We start from the raw sequence: 20,744 nt of genomic DNA on the forward strand, positions 1-20,744 counted from the left end.
ATGCTACAACCACAAACATTTGACATTTAGCACACTGCACCAATTTTGACAAAAGGAGTAAATACAAAAAGTTAGTCTCAACAAAAGATTACTTACAGGCATCTCTCGGAGTACAGGATGGTCATCTGAATATGGAAATAAAACCTTCATTGCATAACTTCGATAATCAAGGAAGGGAATTCCTCCTGCTGTTAAATCACTTGTTAAATCTGTCATTTCTGTCTGAAGTTCTGCAAAAGCTGCATATGAACAAAAAGTTCATGTTAAAAATTAAACCAATTATCTCACTGTCACTTACAGCATATATAAAGTTCAGTTTTAAACATTATATTATTACACATACAACTTCATATGCACACACACACACGTAATAACTGTAAGATTAACAAGTAAACAGTCCACTATTCTTTCTTTGAATCAAAGACAGTTCAGTATCCGTTAGCAACTCAGATACTGAGTTATTGGGCTTATTGAGTTACTAATTTAATCAGTCAACATGTCTTATCAATCCATTAGCAACAAATTTTTGAAATTACATATAATTGTGAATCAAGCATACAATAATATCCCAGCTTCTCTTGAAACACTTTCTTGAGAAGTGAGGCCTAGAAATGAACATAGCCTGTCACAAACACTACTAAAGAAATAAATCATTATTTGTTGCACAGAGTAGGCTTGACATTATTTTTACTGAATAAAACCCATAGAACCCATACAATACAATACTCTAATTTTTATATATATATTTATATAAAAATAAATATGAAATAGATACAAAATATTTAAATAAAAATCCTGGTTTCTCTTAGTTTAAAAAAATTTGAATAAGAAAGACTACATTTTTTGTTTAGTGTTGCAACAGCTGTTTCAAATAAAAATGAGCCTCTTATATCCACTGTAAATGATTTTATAATGTTAAAATCATTCAAACGTTTATCTTATTTATGAAACTAAAATTCTTATAGTAATTAGACGAATTACCTTCTTTACACTCAGCTGCCACACGAAGTTCGAGAACATCCATCTGTTCCTGCATGCTTTTCAACACACGACTACTCTCCCGTGATTTTCGGCGGTAAAGACATACAGCCACAAAAACTACCACAAACAGTGCACAAATACCAACAACAGCTCCAATAATCAATTTTTGAGTGATTGAACTGTCTTGGTTGGACGGAAGTTCATAGCTCAGTCTCCCAATAGTGTAATTCAGGGTATCACCAACTTCCACCTGTAAAATAGTCATCTTTGATTAATAACTACAATAAAAATATTAACCAAAGATACAATTAGTAAAATCTTTTTAACAGTCTGTTAAGCAATACAGTATTGACAAAAACAATTTATAGTATATTTTCAAAATTTATTACTAAGTTGGCTACAATTCATAATAGACAACTGACAACTGTATTTTATTACAATTTACAGCTTTCACAATAAATAATAACTTTTAGAACTGGTATAACATTTTACTCACTGTGGAGATCATTATCAAGTGTACTTATGTGCAAGTATACTTGATAATGACTGCACTAGTGATGTATATATTGTTCCTATTCTAAAAACTAATTATTAACAATGCATGTTGTAATGAAGCATACTTTTTCAGTAAGTAAACTCAAAACAAAACTGTAGAGCTATGTTTTACTTCCTTTCTTCTTTTACTAAGGTACCATGAAATCTACATCAATATATACTTTTATAATTACTTTTCTATGCCTTTCGAGAAAGGTTTACGACACAATTATTTTAAAAGTACACTATTTATTTTACCACTTTAAGTCGACTAAGTATTAATTACACTTGTTTATCCAATTCATCACCAAGTCTAGAAACGCAACTATCTAAACAATTAGCAAAAATATGTCTTCACAAAACTACTTATGACAAAAAAATCATTTGAAAATGTACTAAAATTGACAAAATTAACCCTTTTGCAATGAGTCGGGGTTCAAAAGCCATGTTATCACATTTGTTGACTTGCATTCAAAATTTTATTGAACTATTAGTTTATGGATTTATGTCAGTTATGTTTGGAATCAAATAATAGATTATAATTGAAACTTTAATATTATACGAATTAATTTCTTGAAGTAAATATTAAAAGAACATTTAAATATAGATTTTAGTGAGACAAGTGAGTCATAGCATGTCGAATGCATCCCTGTTTAAAATTAGATGTTTGTGATGTCAATACTAATTTCACACAAATTAGGAACTCAAATTACTAATATTGACAAACTAGAATATAAAATAAGAATCTCACATCTTTTTATATTGCTGAGATATCAAATTACTAATACTGACAAACTAGAATATAAAGTAAGAACCTCGCATCTTTTTATATTGCCGAGATATGACTTATGTATTTAATCAAACATAGTGGCCCTGTTCAACTCTTTCTATTTATTGAAACAGTCCCTTGTATACTTTTACTACAGTATATGGCATGTGAATAACCAAGCAACAGGTCAGAATATCCCAAGAGTGATTTTTCCTGCCATTTTAATCTTCAATGTTCCTTCAATCCAAGTTTTTAAGGAGGTATACATTGTGTCTTTTGTCTGCTTGAAGTTCCATATTTTATAAAATCTAAAAATATCTTAAGTTATTATGCTTAAAAATTGTAGTGATATTCTATGGTATCAATGTAGTTATTTATGATTTTTTGGTTATTCAAATATTTATGTATAAAACCTCAAAAAAACTGATATCCTCTACGTGAAAAATTTTAAAAGGCTCAGCAGCCTATGTCCAGCAACAACCAAATACAAAGGTTATAAAGAGTGGAGATAATTATCTGATTTACTTCTTTATTGTTCTATATTTTTGCAAAACAAGTTTAATAATTTATTTCTAAATAGTAATAATACACACACACTGTTTCATAATTGAAATGCAACTGTATATTACAAAATACTAGTCCACTAAAACAAAGCCAACACAGGGAAGACAAAAGGTCAGTTTTTATATTACTGGATACACAAGCTGAGTACATGTGCATCATGCCAAAGACAGCTATGTAATCTTTAGTAGGCATGACTGGAAGGTCAATTTTATGAATAAAAAATGTTCATATATAATGTTATGAGACTTAAGCTACTTAAACGTTTGTATTTTCATGTTATATGTAGTCATTCTAACACAAAAATAGTATAATTTATATTTATTTTCCCCCTTTTTTTATGATGGCTACAAGGGGTTGGTCAAGTGAGACTCCACACAGTTAGAGTACAGAAAATTACATAAAATATAAAGTTTAACTGAAAACAAATGTATTTAGAAGACTGTAGAAGCTATGCAAATAATATTTGAGATTTTTGGGATGAAAAAATAGTTTTTATTCATAACATGAAATCACTTTGCACTCAGCCTGGTAACAAAAGACTATTTTCACAAACAGATTTTTTCAAGAAATATTTTTAGTAAAAATTTGATTTTTATCAACAAAAGACTTGAATTGTTTACTAAACGTTTACCAAATTTTGTAAAGATACACATGCTGCACCAAAAGTTATAATACAAATTCTTAATGTATGCAAGTGTGTAGACAAATTCATGTATATTACACAGAGCTAACTGTGAAAGGGTTAATATACCAATACTCTTCATCCATTTAGTTTCACTGAAAAATAATGTTAGAAATCAAAACATTAGTTAGTAAATACATTAACAGCTCAATCCAAATGAGTATTTGAAGTGTGTGTAACTCAAAACACTGATTTCACAATAAAACAAACTACATATGCTTACCACTACTAGAGGAATTTTCTTATCATCAGGGTTACCATTGGCATCTCGGTCTAGAGGTTGGAACTTTGGTGGACGACATGTAAGCTGAGATCTAGATAAGGAAGTGACGTTACAAAAACTCATGCCAATCCTTACAACTACATCGACATCCTGTGAAGCCCTATCCAGATTCTGACCCTAAGGAAGAGTAGAAACATCATTTTAGATCGAATTCAATCTTGAAAATGTTGGGAATAAAACATTTAGTGACAAGTCTATATCATTAGGCTTGTACATATAATACAGTTAAGTGATGTTTCATATTATGGACATTTTTTTAACCTAACAGTAGTTTAAAGATAACCTTTTATAAAAAGATGTTAATATGTCCAAATCATACACAAAAAGTTTTTTTAAAGCAATCTTAACAAAGAAATTCTTTAAAACAGGTGAATAAATTGTCATGTCTCAAGAAAAGCTCTTACAAGAAGTTATATTTGTACAGTTAGAGCATTTGATTGGCAAGTTTTAATAATCTGTGCTGAATTTGGAAATCCTTTGTTTTTTTGAAGTTTACTTTATTGCCATTAGAGTTAACATTAAACACTATCTCTGATAAGATGACATCAACTACTAGATGCATACAGACAAAAGTTACTATAATTCAAGTCTCAAATTTGATGCATTAATTTAGTAAAATATTTATTTAGTGTTATTTACATTAATTCCAGAATCATCTTATACATTTAAGAAGAAAGTAACTTGTCAGAATAGTTGCAATTTGTTGCTTTGTAATTGCAAAAAGTTACGAGATTTTTGGTTCGCTTAACAGCTAAATTTGGGAACTTTAATAATATTTAAACAGTGTGACACTAAATACTCTCTTCATATATGGAAAAGTGTGTCAGAGTATTGTTTGTACTGATATCACAGTGTGTTAGTTGCTTGTTGTACCAAATATTTTAGTTAACAGAAAATAATGTAACCAGCTGCATTAGAAAATTATTGAAATTATCAACAAGATGTGCCAATAGGTTATTTATAATGCCACCATGGTATGATGTGCTAGTGGTATTTGTTCATGTTCAGATGATTGTGCTAAGATACTCAGGGTCTACTTGCATTATTTTTCCTGAAATATGAACTAACAGATTAGAGAGAAGGCAGATATTCAACAGTACCATCATCTAACTGTTGTGCTACTCTTGTTTACCAAATAGTGGAATTTGAACACTATCTTTATAATACATCCACAAGAAAAAAGTGTGGATCACAATTTCTCTGTTTTGGTAATAGGAGACAAATGATGGATCCAGAGATCTATGGTCTGGTACACTAATCATGATAACATGCTTGGCCAGTCCATTAGGTTTCTAATTGTGCAATAGATTATTTGTGAAGTACCAACAGACCATTAAGTTAATACTTACAAGTGTGACACAACACAATTTGAATGTATGTATTGAGACAAACCCAGAAAATTACAAATACACATGATGTTACTTCAAAGAGTGTTTCCAATATACTGTTTATACTGTCTACTATTAGTTTTTCTTCGCTGTTTTTTTTTTTTTAATATTCTGCATTTCAATTCATAGATTTATTTTTCTTGCTTGATTTGCTCTGCATTTTATGAAGTTCATCTTCTCTAAATATTTTGACACATATGCAAGATGCAAATAGAATTGTAACAGTACTTATACCAACTTTCAAAATAGTTCAAAATATCAAAATATTCTTCATGTAGCTTTCAAGCAATGTCACTTCTTTCTCTCTCTCTTGTTAAGAACTTTTACAATTCACATTGTATTTTTTCTGTGACATCAAATGCCACATCAGAAATACAACATTTTGATTTGTATACTGCTAATTACTCGTAAAAAGGTTGTTGTATTAAAAACCAATACACCACTAAAATATTACATACAGCAGCTCTTTCCACACATTTAAACAGACCATAATAGTAAAGTGCACTATAGTATGTTGAGCAGCTACACTGATTCAATAAAAATGTACTGAATGTCTAGGTATCTTCTTACTCATTAGGAAAACCAATATACATCACTTTTGTTTGTAACATGTCATCATTTTACCGTGAAAAAATGTCACATTTCAATAATTCTACACATCTTCTTACTTACAAAAGTCACTTTACAAAAATTCCAGTATTTTCTTACTTGCCTTGAAAAATATGTCAGCTTTCAATAGTATCACACAACTTACTTACCATGGAAGTGTCACTTTTTAATAGTTCTACATACCATCTTTCTTGCACTGAAACATGTTACTTATCGGTTGTTCCATATATCTTTCTTTCTTACTTTCTGATCTTAGTAGCATTTGAGGGAGAAGTTTATCAGTTGTAAGGTAAATCAAGTATTCTGTTTAGTATCCAATAACTTTGTGTGATTTTTTTCAAATGCCTTTGGACTTGTACACAAGTTCTAAGCATTTAATTGACTATTCAAATCATTAAGGATAATTCTGTCCACTGTAACTTTACAGAAGTGATTTATTAAGCATTAATTTATGATAAACATAGTTTTTAGTAGCAACATTTACTAGATTTACATTAAAATTTAAATTAATTCCGGTACACAAAGGTCACAATTACCCTAGCAGTAAGGTGCAGTAGATTTATGTCCAAATTTGAAGCTTAAACTTATCTATGAATTACAAATATTTTAAAACTGTAAACTCCAGTGTAACTATATTCCTTTCTCATAGCATCTAAATATTGCAAAAAGGATTACTTTAGTAACTACCAATAAGTGATCTAAATCAATATAATCAAAACCAGAAAGAAAAAATTTGCTTACAACATTATTCTGATAAATTCTTATCCTATATAACTAAAAACAGCTAAAAATACAAGGTTTGTTGTTTGTACTAAATATTTATGTAGTCAGTTCAAGATAAATTCAACAAACTTTCAAAGTATACAAAAAATTACTCATTAAAATTTAAGCTTAAAACATGAAACAAAAATTTACACATTGAAAACTAACTGCTACTATACTATATTAAATACATGGTTTTAGAAAGTTGCATTTATCAACAAGCCAAGTAGGTGCAAAACTGACTTAAGAAATGTAGAGAAACTAAGAACAAGTTTATGGTAAGCAGTTCAATGAACTAATATTTTTAACTAACCCCTATTAATTATGATGTGTTCTTTCATTTATAAAAGAAAATAGGTTAGAACAAATTGTCAAATATCTATACATGGGTGGTGGTCCAATACTTTGACTTGTGTGAAGAAAAAAACCCAGAATAAATAGATAGCAATTTCAAGAACATCGCAAATCAATTCAGCCTAATTAACAATAATTTATCATATACTCATATGCATGCACAAATATACTTTCTTCATATATTTGGCATGCTCACCTGCTCAATACAATTTTATTCAAATTAAAATGCTTTTTATTTAATTTTACATTAGAATGAGAGTGAATGTACTTACACTAGATGTCTGATGACACTATGCTGTAACCTTTTTGAAATACCACTAGAATAAAAAAATTTTTTATGTAAAATAAGCAGAAAACTTACATTGATTGTCAAATAATCACTCTTGTAGTACTTGATCTGGTCTCGTCCTTCAAATGGCAGGTAAACTGGGTCTGAATACATTAGGAATTTTGGAAACTCTGCATGCTGACTTAGGTTTCTCACTTCTTGAACACTGTCCATCCAGAATCCATAATCCAACTTAATGGGTCCACCATCATATAACTTCAGCTTGTCTTTAGGAATGGTTGGACTCTTACATTTCATACGAGTGTCTGATTCAGCTATACAAGAGCTGTTATAAGCAATCCCATTAACTAACACATAAATTTGTGGTTCTTGAATGGTGTTCAGGTGACTTCCTTGTACATAAATTATAATACCCCCACTCACAATTCCCTTAGGAGTTTTATCACCGCTGGAACCAGATTCTACATACTTGATAACTGGATCTTCCACATACAAAAAATTGTAATCAGAGAATTTTCTTTCTCCACAATCAAATTTCATTCTTACTCTGAACTCTCCAGTTCTCTGTGAAGCAGGTGTAATACATTCAGCACAGTTTGAGTCTCTCCTGGAGAGAGAGAAAAAAAATCAATATACATACATACATACATACATACATACATACACAGACACACACTAATGTCAGTTCTGAAGCAGAGGCTATTATAAAGTATTCTAAAAGCTAATTATGTTAAACATTTCCAAAAGTGGCATTTTCATGTAGGAAATGACAACTTCCAACCCATAAGGTATAAACTAAGAATCAACAGAGCCACTCAATATGATACCAGATATAATTAACATTTTTCATTTTGTAGGTTATCAGAAGAATGAAGAAATATTTTCTAATGTCTAATGTCACTTACATGATAGTAAACTTTGTAACACTTTAAAATTCTGTTTTAAACAATAAAAACAACAAAACATCAATAACATTAAAAAAAGAGAGATATCTGCTAAAAAGTTTAAATGAGAAGAAACATAGTATTTATATCATTTGAGGCTCAAATTATAATCTAACCAACTTCAGAAAGACAAAATCACAAACAATTAGTTTGACACTGCTAACCTTGTGCATATAAAAAGGTCAAAGTGCATGTTACGACCATTTTAGAGAGTTGCATTTGCATTTAACTACTTGATCATAAATGCATGTTGATAAACTTGACAAAGATATAATTCATATTTCACATTTAATATTAAGCTTTGCAAATGATCTCCCCATACTCCAGAGGTAAAGTAAGGTTTTTAAGTGGCAGGGCAAGAAACAAAAACATTCTAGTAATTTTCTTTAGGGAAGTGATGGATATACTATTTGGAAGTTTAGAATTTTCTACTATATCCAAACATACCATTGACAAGATGTTTAAATATTTCAGTCAGAAGTAATGATTAGTTTTTCAAAGAGACAGTTTTCTAGTGGCCACACTACTTTCCCAAAAATAATTATACACACAGATTGGCTATTTCATTTTTTTTATTCTCAAATAACATTATGCAACTTTTTTTCACTGCATGTTTAAGGTTAGAGACATTGGTCTTCTAAACTAGCAGAAGACTACTACTACTACTGCCACTAATCGATACTGTTTACAACAGCAAAGCTGTTTTTGAGTGCCACCACCACATTTTTGACTTGATAGATCAATCTGTCTCAAAGATGGGACATCAAGATGATGATACAGATTGTAACCACACAGCAGCTTCACTGCTTGCTAGCTGAACATCTCAGAACCTTGCATATGCATATAAGAGTGAATAACAGTGATTAATAATAACATGTTGAAAAATAGCAAAGTTCCAGTAATATTCATTAGCAATTGAAGCCATATGTTGTGTTCTGGTCTGAAAAGATGAAACAATGGGTGAAAATGATAAAGGCTCTCATAGCAAACCTGTCGGTTACACAAGTACTGCCATTGACTATGGGGTATCTACTGATGATTGTTGTCAGTCATTACTTAGTCAATTTGTATCTGATTTGGAAACTTAATTGTATTATACATTTTATCATATGCTTCATTCTGTACAAGTTTCATCAGAACTAAGTAAATCCTGGACATGTGTTCAATCCCTGCCAGAGGGGGATCTGCACTTAAGAGGTTCTGCATTGATTTAAAATTTCAATCACCACCTCCAAGTCACACACACCATGGCGATATTCTGACTTCTTGTTTATACATTTTTTTCTCAACCAATTACAAACACACACTACAGACACGAACAAACCAGAATATAAAATGTACCTCTTATCTTTTAGCCTCACTCAGATGTCTGTTTAACCTACATTAACAATAACGGTTTTGTTATAGTGATATTTTTTTATTATTTCAACTAAACATGTTATGTGCAAGAAAAATCAATTAATAAGCCTGACAAAATTAACTGATTATCAAATTCTGCTAAATGTGCAGCTTAGTTGATGTGGAGTAAAATGTTCTCAGAACTTCCATTGCTGTATGATAATACAAGGATAGACATTTTTACTTCAGATAATTTATGATACAAGCAGCAATACCTACTATCCAGGCAGGTATAACCATTAGTTTCTGTGAAAGGAAATTGAACCTGTGACATTTTTCTGGAATTGTATGACAGTTCTACAACAATTTACTCAAATTCCATATTCAATAATGTTCACCATCCATGACAAAAAGGATTTTATTGAAATGTTAGTTAAAAAATTAGTCATAACAGTGATACATCACAGCAGATTTTACTGAAGTAATTATTTGTAGATGCAATTATCAATGGAAGTGCCTTGCTTTTCTATTGCAACACTCATGAAATTTTCACCAAATAAAAACATTTTAGTTTGTTTTTTTGTTGTTTTATATTTGAAACTTTCTGTTTGTAATTTTTGTTGGTTAAATTTGAAACATTTTTTTAAAATAGTACCTAATTATACAAATGTTGTCCACTTATAATTGGAGACAATTGGTGCGAGAGTTTTGGACACAGACATCTCAAGCTTCATTATATTAAGATTTAAAGTTACCCAACTCTCGTTTCATTTTTCCAATACCATATCAAAACTTGTACGCTAGCTCACCAACATATACACTAGTTAACAGATTAGCCAGGTAGGTGAGAAACTGATGCTGAAAATTTTATCTCTTGTAACAAATGGCTTGAAATTTCCAACACAGTGCTCTTACAGATTCCAAAGAACAACTTTTTCCAACAGATACGTCTACTACTTCTGCATGTTTCAAAGTTGTGTCCTGAAGGGGATACTTAGCCTTCATATATTCCAATGCATTATTATAATAAATTATAATAAATAACTTTCACAGAAAGTTGGCTTTCCTTGTTAAGGTTTGACAAAAAAAGCACATCAAAAGTTTTGTCTTTGAAATTCAAATACAAAACAACATATGAACAACTCAAAACTGCATGTGTCATCACAAGTATGCTTCTCAATTTCTTGAATAAAGCAAATAGAATTCTCTGAAACTAATAAATGGGTAAGTCCCTCAGACTATAATATCAAATTACATTGTCAAATATTTGAATATAAATGTTCAGAAATAATGCATATAACACATCTTCCTTGATGTAACTTGTGAAGTCTCTTCTGTTATTATGATTAAGTTTATTACATATTTTAACTTTTTGAGAAACTTCTAGAGGTTATGCAAATAGAACATGAAAACCATAAAATGAAAATTAGAATTTTTATTTTTAGTGTGAAAGTAACCTCACTCAGACTACTTCAGTAAAAGCTTCATAAATCTGCAGACAAAACTTTAGTAACAATGAATTCTTAAAAAAACAACTTTGTTTTATAAATATTTCTAATGCTTACTAAAAACTTGAAAAACTGTGAACATACACTTAATGTGATTAATCTTGAATCCACTTTGTATCCCATATCTAGAGAGCTAAATTAATCAACTACTACAGATATCAATTACGTTGGTTAGAGTCACATAAAATAATCCATTTATATATATAGATTTTATGGAATGAAATCATTACTTCCAAATAAAGCTAAATGAATAAACAAAATTATGAGGAAGAACTGCGTTATTTTTTTTTTTAAATATGCAGCGTATTTTATTTCATGTTTATGTTTGTGTGTTTCGTTTATGGCTTGAAAATTTATGGTTACAATATATATGGTATTAATAAATCAATTAATGTCATGCAAGTAACTGGTTAATTGAAATAAGTGTTCTCATTAAAATGTTACCATTATGATAGTTAACTATTACATTTAATCAATTCAAGGTACTTCAGCCTGACCATTGTGTCACAGGTCATGTGAGAATAATCATTTAATGATCCTGACACTTAACTAATTATCAAATTCTGTTAAATGTCCAGCTCTAAGCTGGTATGAAAATTATAAAATGCAACATTTTGCTTGTTTTTCATTTACAGCTTCCAAGATTAAGCTTATAAAACCATAAAATGTCTGAAAGTTGATGTTAGTTTATTTCCCACAATATTCTCAACACACATCTCTTTTCCTTCCTAAAGCAAATTATAAATTTTAATTAGTTTGTCACAAGGTATGTCAAAGCTACATGATGGCTGTTCCTTGAAATAATGTAAATTACCAAATTCTTGTATAGTTTTCATTCCACACAAAATGTAATATAAAGTTAACAGGTTTCCCCATACTCTTGTTTATTTTGTTGAAGTAATAGCTTTGTTTTGTTTTTACTTCTTTTCTGTTAAAAAGAACTTTCACTGTTTAAATTGAAGATAAGTCATGAATGGTCAAAGGTAAGTTTTATCAATAAAACAAAGATAAATAGTATTTATATCAGCTTCACAAAATACTGACTAACAATTTCTTTCAATGATCTGGACTACAGCACATCATTAGGCCTATATGGTAACACTGATGTATTAGCATGCATGAGAAATAGATTTCAGGTCAACAGCCACAAATGTAATATAATAACATACTATAGCCTATGTTAAATGGTAGAAATTTTTTATAAATTGATCAAAAATAAATTTGTATTTTGAAAGGTCCCACAGTTATCATGATCATGTTTGAAATACCTGTACATAAAATAATGTGACAGTTACAAGTTTTACTTTATAATGCAAGGTTAGAAGTGGTTAGTGTTATCCCATTGTGTTATAAAAGGTTAATAAACATGTAGAATCAAAACAGATGATACTATGACTGAAATGTGTAATTAAAGACATGTCCATGTTACTATCTATCCAAGACAGCCTTTATAAACAATTTTATTACATGTAACTGTAAAAAATGTATCAATTTAAAGTTGAGGAAGATAAGCTTGACTTGATTTACATTTATTAAACTACAGGAAACATCATAATGACCAAAACGATACTATGACTTGATTTACATTTATTAAACTACAGCAAACATCATAATGACCAAAACTAAGCACTTAAACCATTCTTTCCATAACACCACAACAATCAGTACTTTTCCTTTATCCCAACATACAGTATATGTTCTTACACAAAAATTATTATTTTTTATTTACATACCTCAACACTGGACATTTCAGTCCCCCTATCCACACTTCTGCATGACTGCCTGCATCCATATGAAGTCCCCATATTTTGAGAAGAGTACCACCAGACTGTGGACCCTTACTAGGCGAGATGGAAGCAATTGCTGGATTCTAAATGTAAAAAAGTAGCAAATAATTAGCTAAAAAAACAAATTATGTAAGTAAACACCCAGAAGAATTTCAGAGAGAAGGTATCAGAACAAGAAAAGACATCAGGCATCAACAAGATGTGCTTGAGATTAATATTAAAATATAATTCAGTTTAATGTCTCACTCTGAATTAATGATATGACATATTGTGGGAAAAAAACACATCAGCAATATGATTAAAAGTATGTATTGTACTTCAGTAAAACAAGGAAGAACCAAAAGGAATTTACCTAACTAGGAAAATCTCACACTATATTTGCTGGTGAAAAGTAAAATTAAACAATTATATTCATTTAATGTATTACTTATCTAAAAAAAAAAATCACTTTCTCAATTACATACAAGTGATGTTTCTTCCCATCAAACCTACAATTCATAACAAAAGCTACTTCACAAGTTGCATTTCCAGGACCCCAATTTTAATGTGTGAAAAATATTATAATTGTAAGGCCAGTAATATTACTTGCATTAATTATGTGGAAAAATTAAATCGTGCAGTCCTTATTTATAGTAGAAACAGCTTAACACATTAACATTTAAGAGGATGTTAGACAAAACAGATTGATTTCCACTAAGACACTGTTGAGAATAAATAATAAAAGTATTTCCCTTTATTCTGGAATTTCAATGTCTTAAATGTTGTTCAAAAAGTTCCATAAACAAGTTTCTCAATTCACATAACATCAGCATAACAGTAAAACACAGTAAAGACTTGATAATTCTTTCAATGTAAAGGCCTAAAAACATTAAGTATAAAGATACAATTTCAAGACCTTCACTACTGAAAATAAGAGAAAGTTCTGCTTTTTAAATATCTATAACTTTATTTGTAACATGGGATCTTAGTGATCTTTAAAATGCATAACAATGAGAACATTTTCCATCATGTTAAACTGTTAACTTTTGCTTTCATTTAATTACCCACCCTTCTATTCTTGTTTTTAGATTGATTTATGATTAAATGTGACTGCAACTAAAAATTAAAGATGATAGAATGTTATTTATTTTCTAATTTAGTTCCAAGAATTTTGTTTTAAATTTATTAATAAATGTTCTACAACTTACACAATCCAAATTTTATCTCAATACTTACTTTCCACCCAAAAATGAATTTCAATGAAAAAAAATCTAAGCATCAAGAAATCAAAATATTTCAACAAAATCCAGTTCAGCTTACGAGTTACATTTGGTAAACTTTGAAATTAACTAAAGTAATATTCTGTCTAAATTGATGAAAAAACAGTCAATACATTTATTCAAACAATATTTATCTGAATTACAAATAAGACACTTTTAAGTTCTATACAGGATTCTTTTAGGGGCATTTTTAAATATGAGCTACGTACACCATACTAAAATTTGAGATATAGTCTGGATCTATTTATAAAGTACTGATGAAGAGTCATGATTAATGCACAGGTGTTTCATGCATGTGTGCAAAATGTTTAAAACAGTGGTTCTTAACCTTGTTGGAGGTACTGAACCCTGGAAGCTTCACGCTTGCATTCACTGAACCCTTCGTAATTGGAAAAATAAAATGATTTTTTAAAATTCAAAACATAAGTAGATATTTTATTAGTGCACAAAATGAACCATGCATCATTTGCACACATTATCACTGTGTTCAAAGAACAAAACCAACAAAACATGAATTTCACACACAAAAACATAACTCAATGAACATTTACTACAAATCAATGTGACTTTTGCTGTCGCCTTTCAGAGACAAATTCAGAAATGCACAGCTTCATCTTGACAAGTGCCATTCTCATATCATTTTTGCAACAAAGTCTGTTCCTTTTCTTTGTATTTATGTCTACCATCCTCGAAAAGGACTGCTCACAAAGATATGTTCTAACAAACAGTACGAGTATCTCAAGGACTTTCTTAGCAATAAGAGGGTATGCTACGATTTGGTGACACCAAAACGTTGAGAGTGTTGTTGTTCTGAAAAGTTGCTGTTGAACCTGGCTTTGCTGAAGTTCAATGATTTCGTCAAGGTATTCATCATTGACATCTGCTGTTGCAACACCAAATGTGAACAGCTGTCTCATCCATGCTGAATATGACACTCTGGTGGGGAAGTCTCTGTCGAGTGACTTTGCGAGCTCATCTAAGTGCATGGCAATTGCTTGCTTCATTTCCCCAGGTACAGAAATGTCCCGATTTAAGATACATCTTCGATCTTACTTTACACAGTTGCCCAGCATGGGAAAGTTTGCCAAGTTATCATTCTCTATTTGTCGTTTCCATAATGGTAGCTTTTTTTGAAAAGCCTTCAGGTTTTCTTCCACTTCGATGATGTTGACTCCACTGCTCTGCATCTGTCAATTGAGAGCATTGAAGATATCAGCCATGTATGCCAAAATGAGAATGAACTCAGATTTTTCGAAGCAATCTGCATGACAATGTTGGTGCTCTCACAAAAACAGGTCTAATTCCACACACATGGCAAAAACACGATTCAGTACCTTTCCCTGAGATAACCACCGAACATTAGAATGGTACAGAAGTACATCGAATTCAGAGCCCATTTTATTACATAGCTCTGCTGCTCTGCATCTGTCAATTGAGAGCATTGAAGATATCAGCCATGTATGCCAAAATGAGAATGAATTTAGATTTTTCGAAGCAATCTGCATGACAATGTTGGTGCTCTCACAAAACAGGGATTCAGTACCTTTCCCTGAGATAACCACCGAACATTAGAATGGTACAGAAGTACATCGAATTCAGAGCCCATTTTATTACACAGCTCTTTGAAGATGCGGTGCTTCAAGGCACTATTTCACACAAAGTTCACAGATTCCACTACAAATTTTAGCACTTCTGCCAGTTTTGAAGGTAAGGTTTTTGTTGCCATTGCATGCCTGTGCAGAACACAGTGCATTACAATGATGTGTGGTGCTTTGGCTATCACCAGCGCACCAAAACCAGAGTTATGTCCCAGGATGACTGGAGCTCCATCTCAACAAACTGCAGAAAGATTGTTGTCTCTGAAGAAGTCATCCATAAGTGTCTTCACCTCGGTTGCCTTAGTTGTTGTTGTAAGAGGCTTACAAAATAAAAAATCTTCTTTTATCTCATCATTCTTCACATAGTGCACAAATACAGGCTGGCTTAAATTGGAAACGTCGGTGGTCTCGTCGAGTTGAAGGCTGAATTTTGCTGGGCTTGAAATCAGATCTGCAGTTACTTGATCCAAGATGTCATCGCTCGTGTCACCTATTCTGCTGATGATGGTGTTATTTGAAAGAGGAATTTGGGATAACTTATTTTCAGCAGCTTTTCCCAGCATGATATTTGCCATCTTCAACGCAACTGGTTTTACAAGTGCTTCACCAATGGTGTGTGGATTGGTTTCTCGATAGGTACAAAGTCGAGAACAGGCAAAGTAGCCTTTTCATCGAATCTGGGTCTCTTTACCTTGAATTCAGCAAGCATTGTGTTCTTGTATTTCCCATCTCCATGCAGCTTTAAAGAGTGTTATCTTAGATTTACCAGTGCTAAACTAGAATTGCTCAACTTGGCATTGTAAATCATGCATTGAGGAAGCTAACTCCCATCATGTTCCGTTATACACGTGAATCCATATTGTAGGTATTCGTCGGACCACTTTCTGTTTTTGCTCGACATAGTTAGTATGAAGGGATTGAAACATTAGGAAAAAATCACAAATGATACATGATAACTACAGTCACAAGTCAACTGCTATGCGCACAAAGTTCCCTGCAGCACAAATATTAAGGCCAAGTGATGTGACGTGATCAGCCGCAGCCAATGATGGCCAAGTGGAGCATGACATCACGAATCATACGAGTGGGGCGAACAGAACGGACACACACACAGTGTGCGTGTCTTGACCTCTGCCAAACACCTGAGACTGACTCACCGAACCCCTGGGGTTTGATTGAACCCAGGTTAAGAAACACTGCTTTAAAACAATGTTTATTAAAATAAAATGACAATATATTTGCTACCTTTTATATTGAACTGCAGCAACATTAACAAAATATCCCATCTATCAACTTCTTGCTGTCTAAAACCTTGCTGGAAAATGAACTATGACCATAATTTATCACAATTTGGTACAAGACAAAGCTCAACTCTTGATCAATATATGGTTCAATGTAGCTATTTTAGCAACTACCAGCTTAAACCTTAAAAGTGAGTTACTTTTAGTCATGGAGGCAACACAGTTTATCTCAGCAATATGGTAAAATTTCCTTCATTTTATGCAAAGAACCAGTAGTTAAATACTTAAATACAACTCATAAAACATCAAACATATGTTTTAAGGCCAACATATGTGTAATTCATGAACAGCTATCATGACCATTGACTGCAACAACATGGTGAGAGCTCCAATACCATTTTAACACTCAATCTAAATGTTTGATATTTACCCTCACTACATAAGAATTATTTAATACATAATTTCTTTTTGGCTTCAAGTAGTTTATATAACAAAATTAACAGCTGCTTTTAAACCACCACCCCCTAAATAAAAAAGAATTTAATTAGCACATTAAATTTCATTTTAAGGATATGTATAGGTCTTAAATTTATGTTATCTGGATATACATTGTAGCAAGTATTTTTAACACTAAACCTAAACTGAATAAAACTCAAGTACAAGGGCAGAATGATGTTTAGAACAGGCATTTTACATCTTTATACAACTACCAGTGTCTTATTTAAAAGTCTAATATTAAAGTCAAGAAAATAAGCTATCAGTAAAAAAGCTAATTTCAATCATTATGCAGAAAATGACTTATGTTAGACCTCTCCTAGTTAAACTTTTCCAACAGTATTACAGTATAGATACCAAATTACTGGATCAAACAGGATAAACGTACACTTTCTATCCAGTTCTTGCACATGTTTAAACCCATAGTAGTGCAGTACAATGACTGTGTACAAACTTCAGGAGATTTTTATACTGCATTTAATAAAATAGAATTATTAAGCATACTAAAAACTTCAAATATACAAAAATCATGTTTACAACATACATGCTCATTTCACCTATTAAAATTAAAAATCTTACTGAACTTCCCAAACAATGAAATACTTACAACAAACGAATACCTCCCAAGAGATGTTGCTGTAAATTCATGTTGAATTTTTACAACAATTGGACCTGATAGCTGAGACCCATGTGATGATGTTAAATTTACTGGACTCTCTACTTCGCAAACTAACCTAAAAGAATAAACAGCTAAATTATCAAAAATAACACATCATATCACATACAAACCAAAAAGAGATGATCCACAAATAAAAGTCAAAATAAGACCCAGAAAATGAGGGATGTTACTTTAACTTCTGTTATTTATTAACAGTGAATGTTGGAAATCTAGTCTTTATGGGCCATTTTGAAAAAAAATTCTAATGTTGTTTCATAATACCCAATATACAAAATAGATGTTTATTAGTCACTTAAGAAATAATTTATGACAGGCTAATTTTTAAGTTTTGTTCTACAATTACTGGTAACATAGTAAGTGATAATTTATTCTTTACTGACTGGTAAGTGTGTGACTGACTAGGAGGGTTCTTCAGAGTTCTGGTTACAATAAATTCATAATGAATATTTACAATGGTACAACCTAGTTCCTGAACCCCATGTAATAAGGTTATATTTACTGATTTCCACTTCATAAAATTGCAGTACTAAACTTACTGGTAATACTAAAACACCATGAAGAATGTTTCATTATTTTAGAATGAGTTGGCCCGGCATGGCCAGGTGTGTTAAGACGTGCGACTCGTAATCTGAGGGTTGCAGGTTCGCATCCCTGTTGCACCAAACATGCTCGCCTTTACAGCCGTGGAGGCATTATAATATGATGGTCAATCCCACTATTCATTGGTAAAAGAGTAACCCAAGAGTTGGCAGTGGGCAACGATGACTAGCTGCCTTCCCTGTTGTCTTACACTGCTAAATTAGGGACGGCTAGCGCAGATAGCTCCCGAGTTGCCTTGCGCAAAATTCATAAAACAAACAAACAGAATAAGTTGGCCTGCCTTACAAAATGGACTTGATCACAGTATAAAAATTCAAAGTGCTGATCAGTGTACAATGATACACTTAGTATATGTACCTTAAAAAATGAGTTACTATGGTAAAACAATACTGTGAACAGACAACAATGATGAATGATATAAGATATTCAATACTTATAGCATATTTATCAGTAAATTACTCAAACCATTAATATACAAGAAAAATATTTTAAAAGTATTTATCTCTCTGAAAATGGGCAGGTGGTCAATCTGACCAGCTGTGCAACCTCTTTGTCATCATTTAGTTTTTATAGATTTAATACTTCTAAATTTCAATTTTTAATTATATCTTCACACAATTTGTCAGTCATTCAATTGACACAAGTCTTTCACATACAAAAAAAATATTAGTGAAGTATTTTTTATAACCTAAAATAAAGATTTGTCCATTTGTTTTGAATAATCCAAGTGTCAAGTAATTTTAATAAAGATTGAAAATACTTTTCATCATCTCAAAAACCTCAAATTTCCTTTGTGTAATCACTAAACCTTCTAAATATATTTCAAATTTTATATACAACTATATTTTATCTATTATTTTTTCCACCCAAACTCAAGATTGAGATTAGTCAATCTAACCAACCTTGTAACCATCAGAAAAAAAATCTAAATCACTTTGTCTAAAATGACGTTATTCATTTATCCAAAGTAGTTTTAAGCTTGTAACAGTATGCATCTATTTATAAATAAATTATTTTATCACCCTTTGAGCTGTAACTACTATCTACTATCCACAACCATGAGAACTAAGAAATAAATAAATAAATCTTTATTTTTCTTGCTGTTGATTTTTGAGGACATTTAAGCCAACTTTTTTATACTAATGATCATAATGCACTAAATTTTTTATTTAATTAAATAATGCACCAAAGAACATAGTCTAACAGCATGCAAAAAGACAATTTCTCCTCACTCTCACAATTTTTCTGGCTTTCTAACTGTGCAACAAAAGCCATTACAAATTCATGTAAGCTAGTCATTAAATTTCTCACTGCAATGTTGCTGGTACTTTGAGCAAAATAAACTATTACTTCTTCAGAATACAACATAAGGCAATGTTGTTTGACAGATAAAAACTCAACTTTCTATCAGTTTTATGTAACACAAATAAATGTGAGAGAACTATTAACATATCCTGAAAGACAGCATGTGACAGAAGTGATTTAATTTTCTATTGACAGATCTGTAACAAAAAAGAATTGAAGGCAAAAATTATGTTTTGTCTGAGCAATGTTGCTTTTGTAGTGAGTAATTTTTTATTCAATTTCTTTCTCTTTCAAAAGGCAGTGGGAAAAAAATAAATACAACAAGATGCCTGAAGAAAAATCTGTCATGTATCATACTAGGGGAAATTCAGGAAATATCAAAGCATTTCCTTATAGAATTGGGAATGTAAAACTTGTATGCTATTAAAATATGGATTGTTATTCAAGATTTTATGTCATACTAATTAGTATAAATAAAAGCTAAATTAATAAAATTTTTGAATGTATGACAAACTTTGTCATGTTGTAAAGAATACCTGCAGTGAAAGTATTAATTACTAATAACTAGAGAGAATACAATGTAACATTAGAAATTATATTTAAAAAATACATTTCTTTTAAGCTACAGGGTGTTCGGAAAGTCAGTGTGCAGTTTTGTAATCATATTTTATTCAGTCTATTTCAAGCCAGCTACTGATAGCAGTGTTTAGAAACAAAATAAGAAGGATCCAGGCCTGTATTGATGCCAACGGGGGTCACTTTCAACATTGTTTAT

At 31.1% G+C, this 20,744-nt stretch overlaps 1 protein-coding gene across 3 annotated transcripts in view; it reads right to left on the reverse strand.

The window, feature by feature from the left end:
- The window catches only part of LOC143222293 (plexin-A2-like), a 106,278-nt gene that overhangs the window by 29,959 nt on the left and 55,575 nt on the right, over positions 1-20,744 (reverse strand). For all 3 annotated transcript variants that reach the window (XM_076448613.1, XM_076448615.1, XM_076448616.1), the window contains exons 15-20: positions 17,993-18,119; positions 12,739-12,875; positions 7,288-7,822; positions 3,754-3,930; positions 982-1,231; positions 97-239 (exon numbers count right to left, since the gene is read on the reverse strand). In XM_076448613.1, the coding sequence (XP_076304728.1) occupies positions 97-239; positions 982-1,231; positions 3,754-3,930; positions 7,288-7,822; positions 12,739-12,875; positions 17,993-18,119 (1,369 nt within the window). The remainder of the gene's footprint in view (positions 1-96; positions 240-981; positions 1,232-3,753; positions 3,931-7,287; positions 7,823-12,738; positions 12,876-17,992; positions 18,120-20,744) is intronic.

Source organism: Tachypleus tridentatus, chromosome 8 (genome assembly GCF_004210375.1).
Source record: "Tachypleus tridentatus isolate NWPU-2018 chromosome 8, ASM421037v1, whole genome shotgun sequence".
Taxonomy (NCBI): Eukaryota; Metazoa; Arthropoda; class Merostomata; order Xiphosura; family Limulidae; genus Tachypleus; species Tachypleus tridentatus.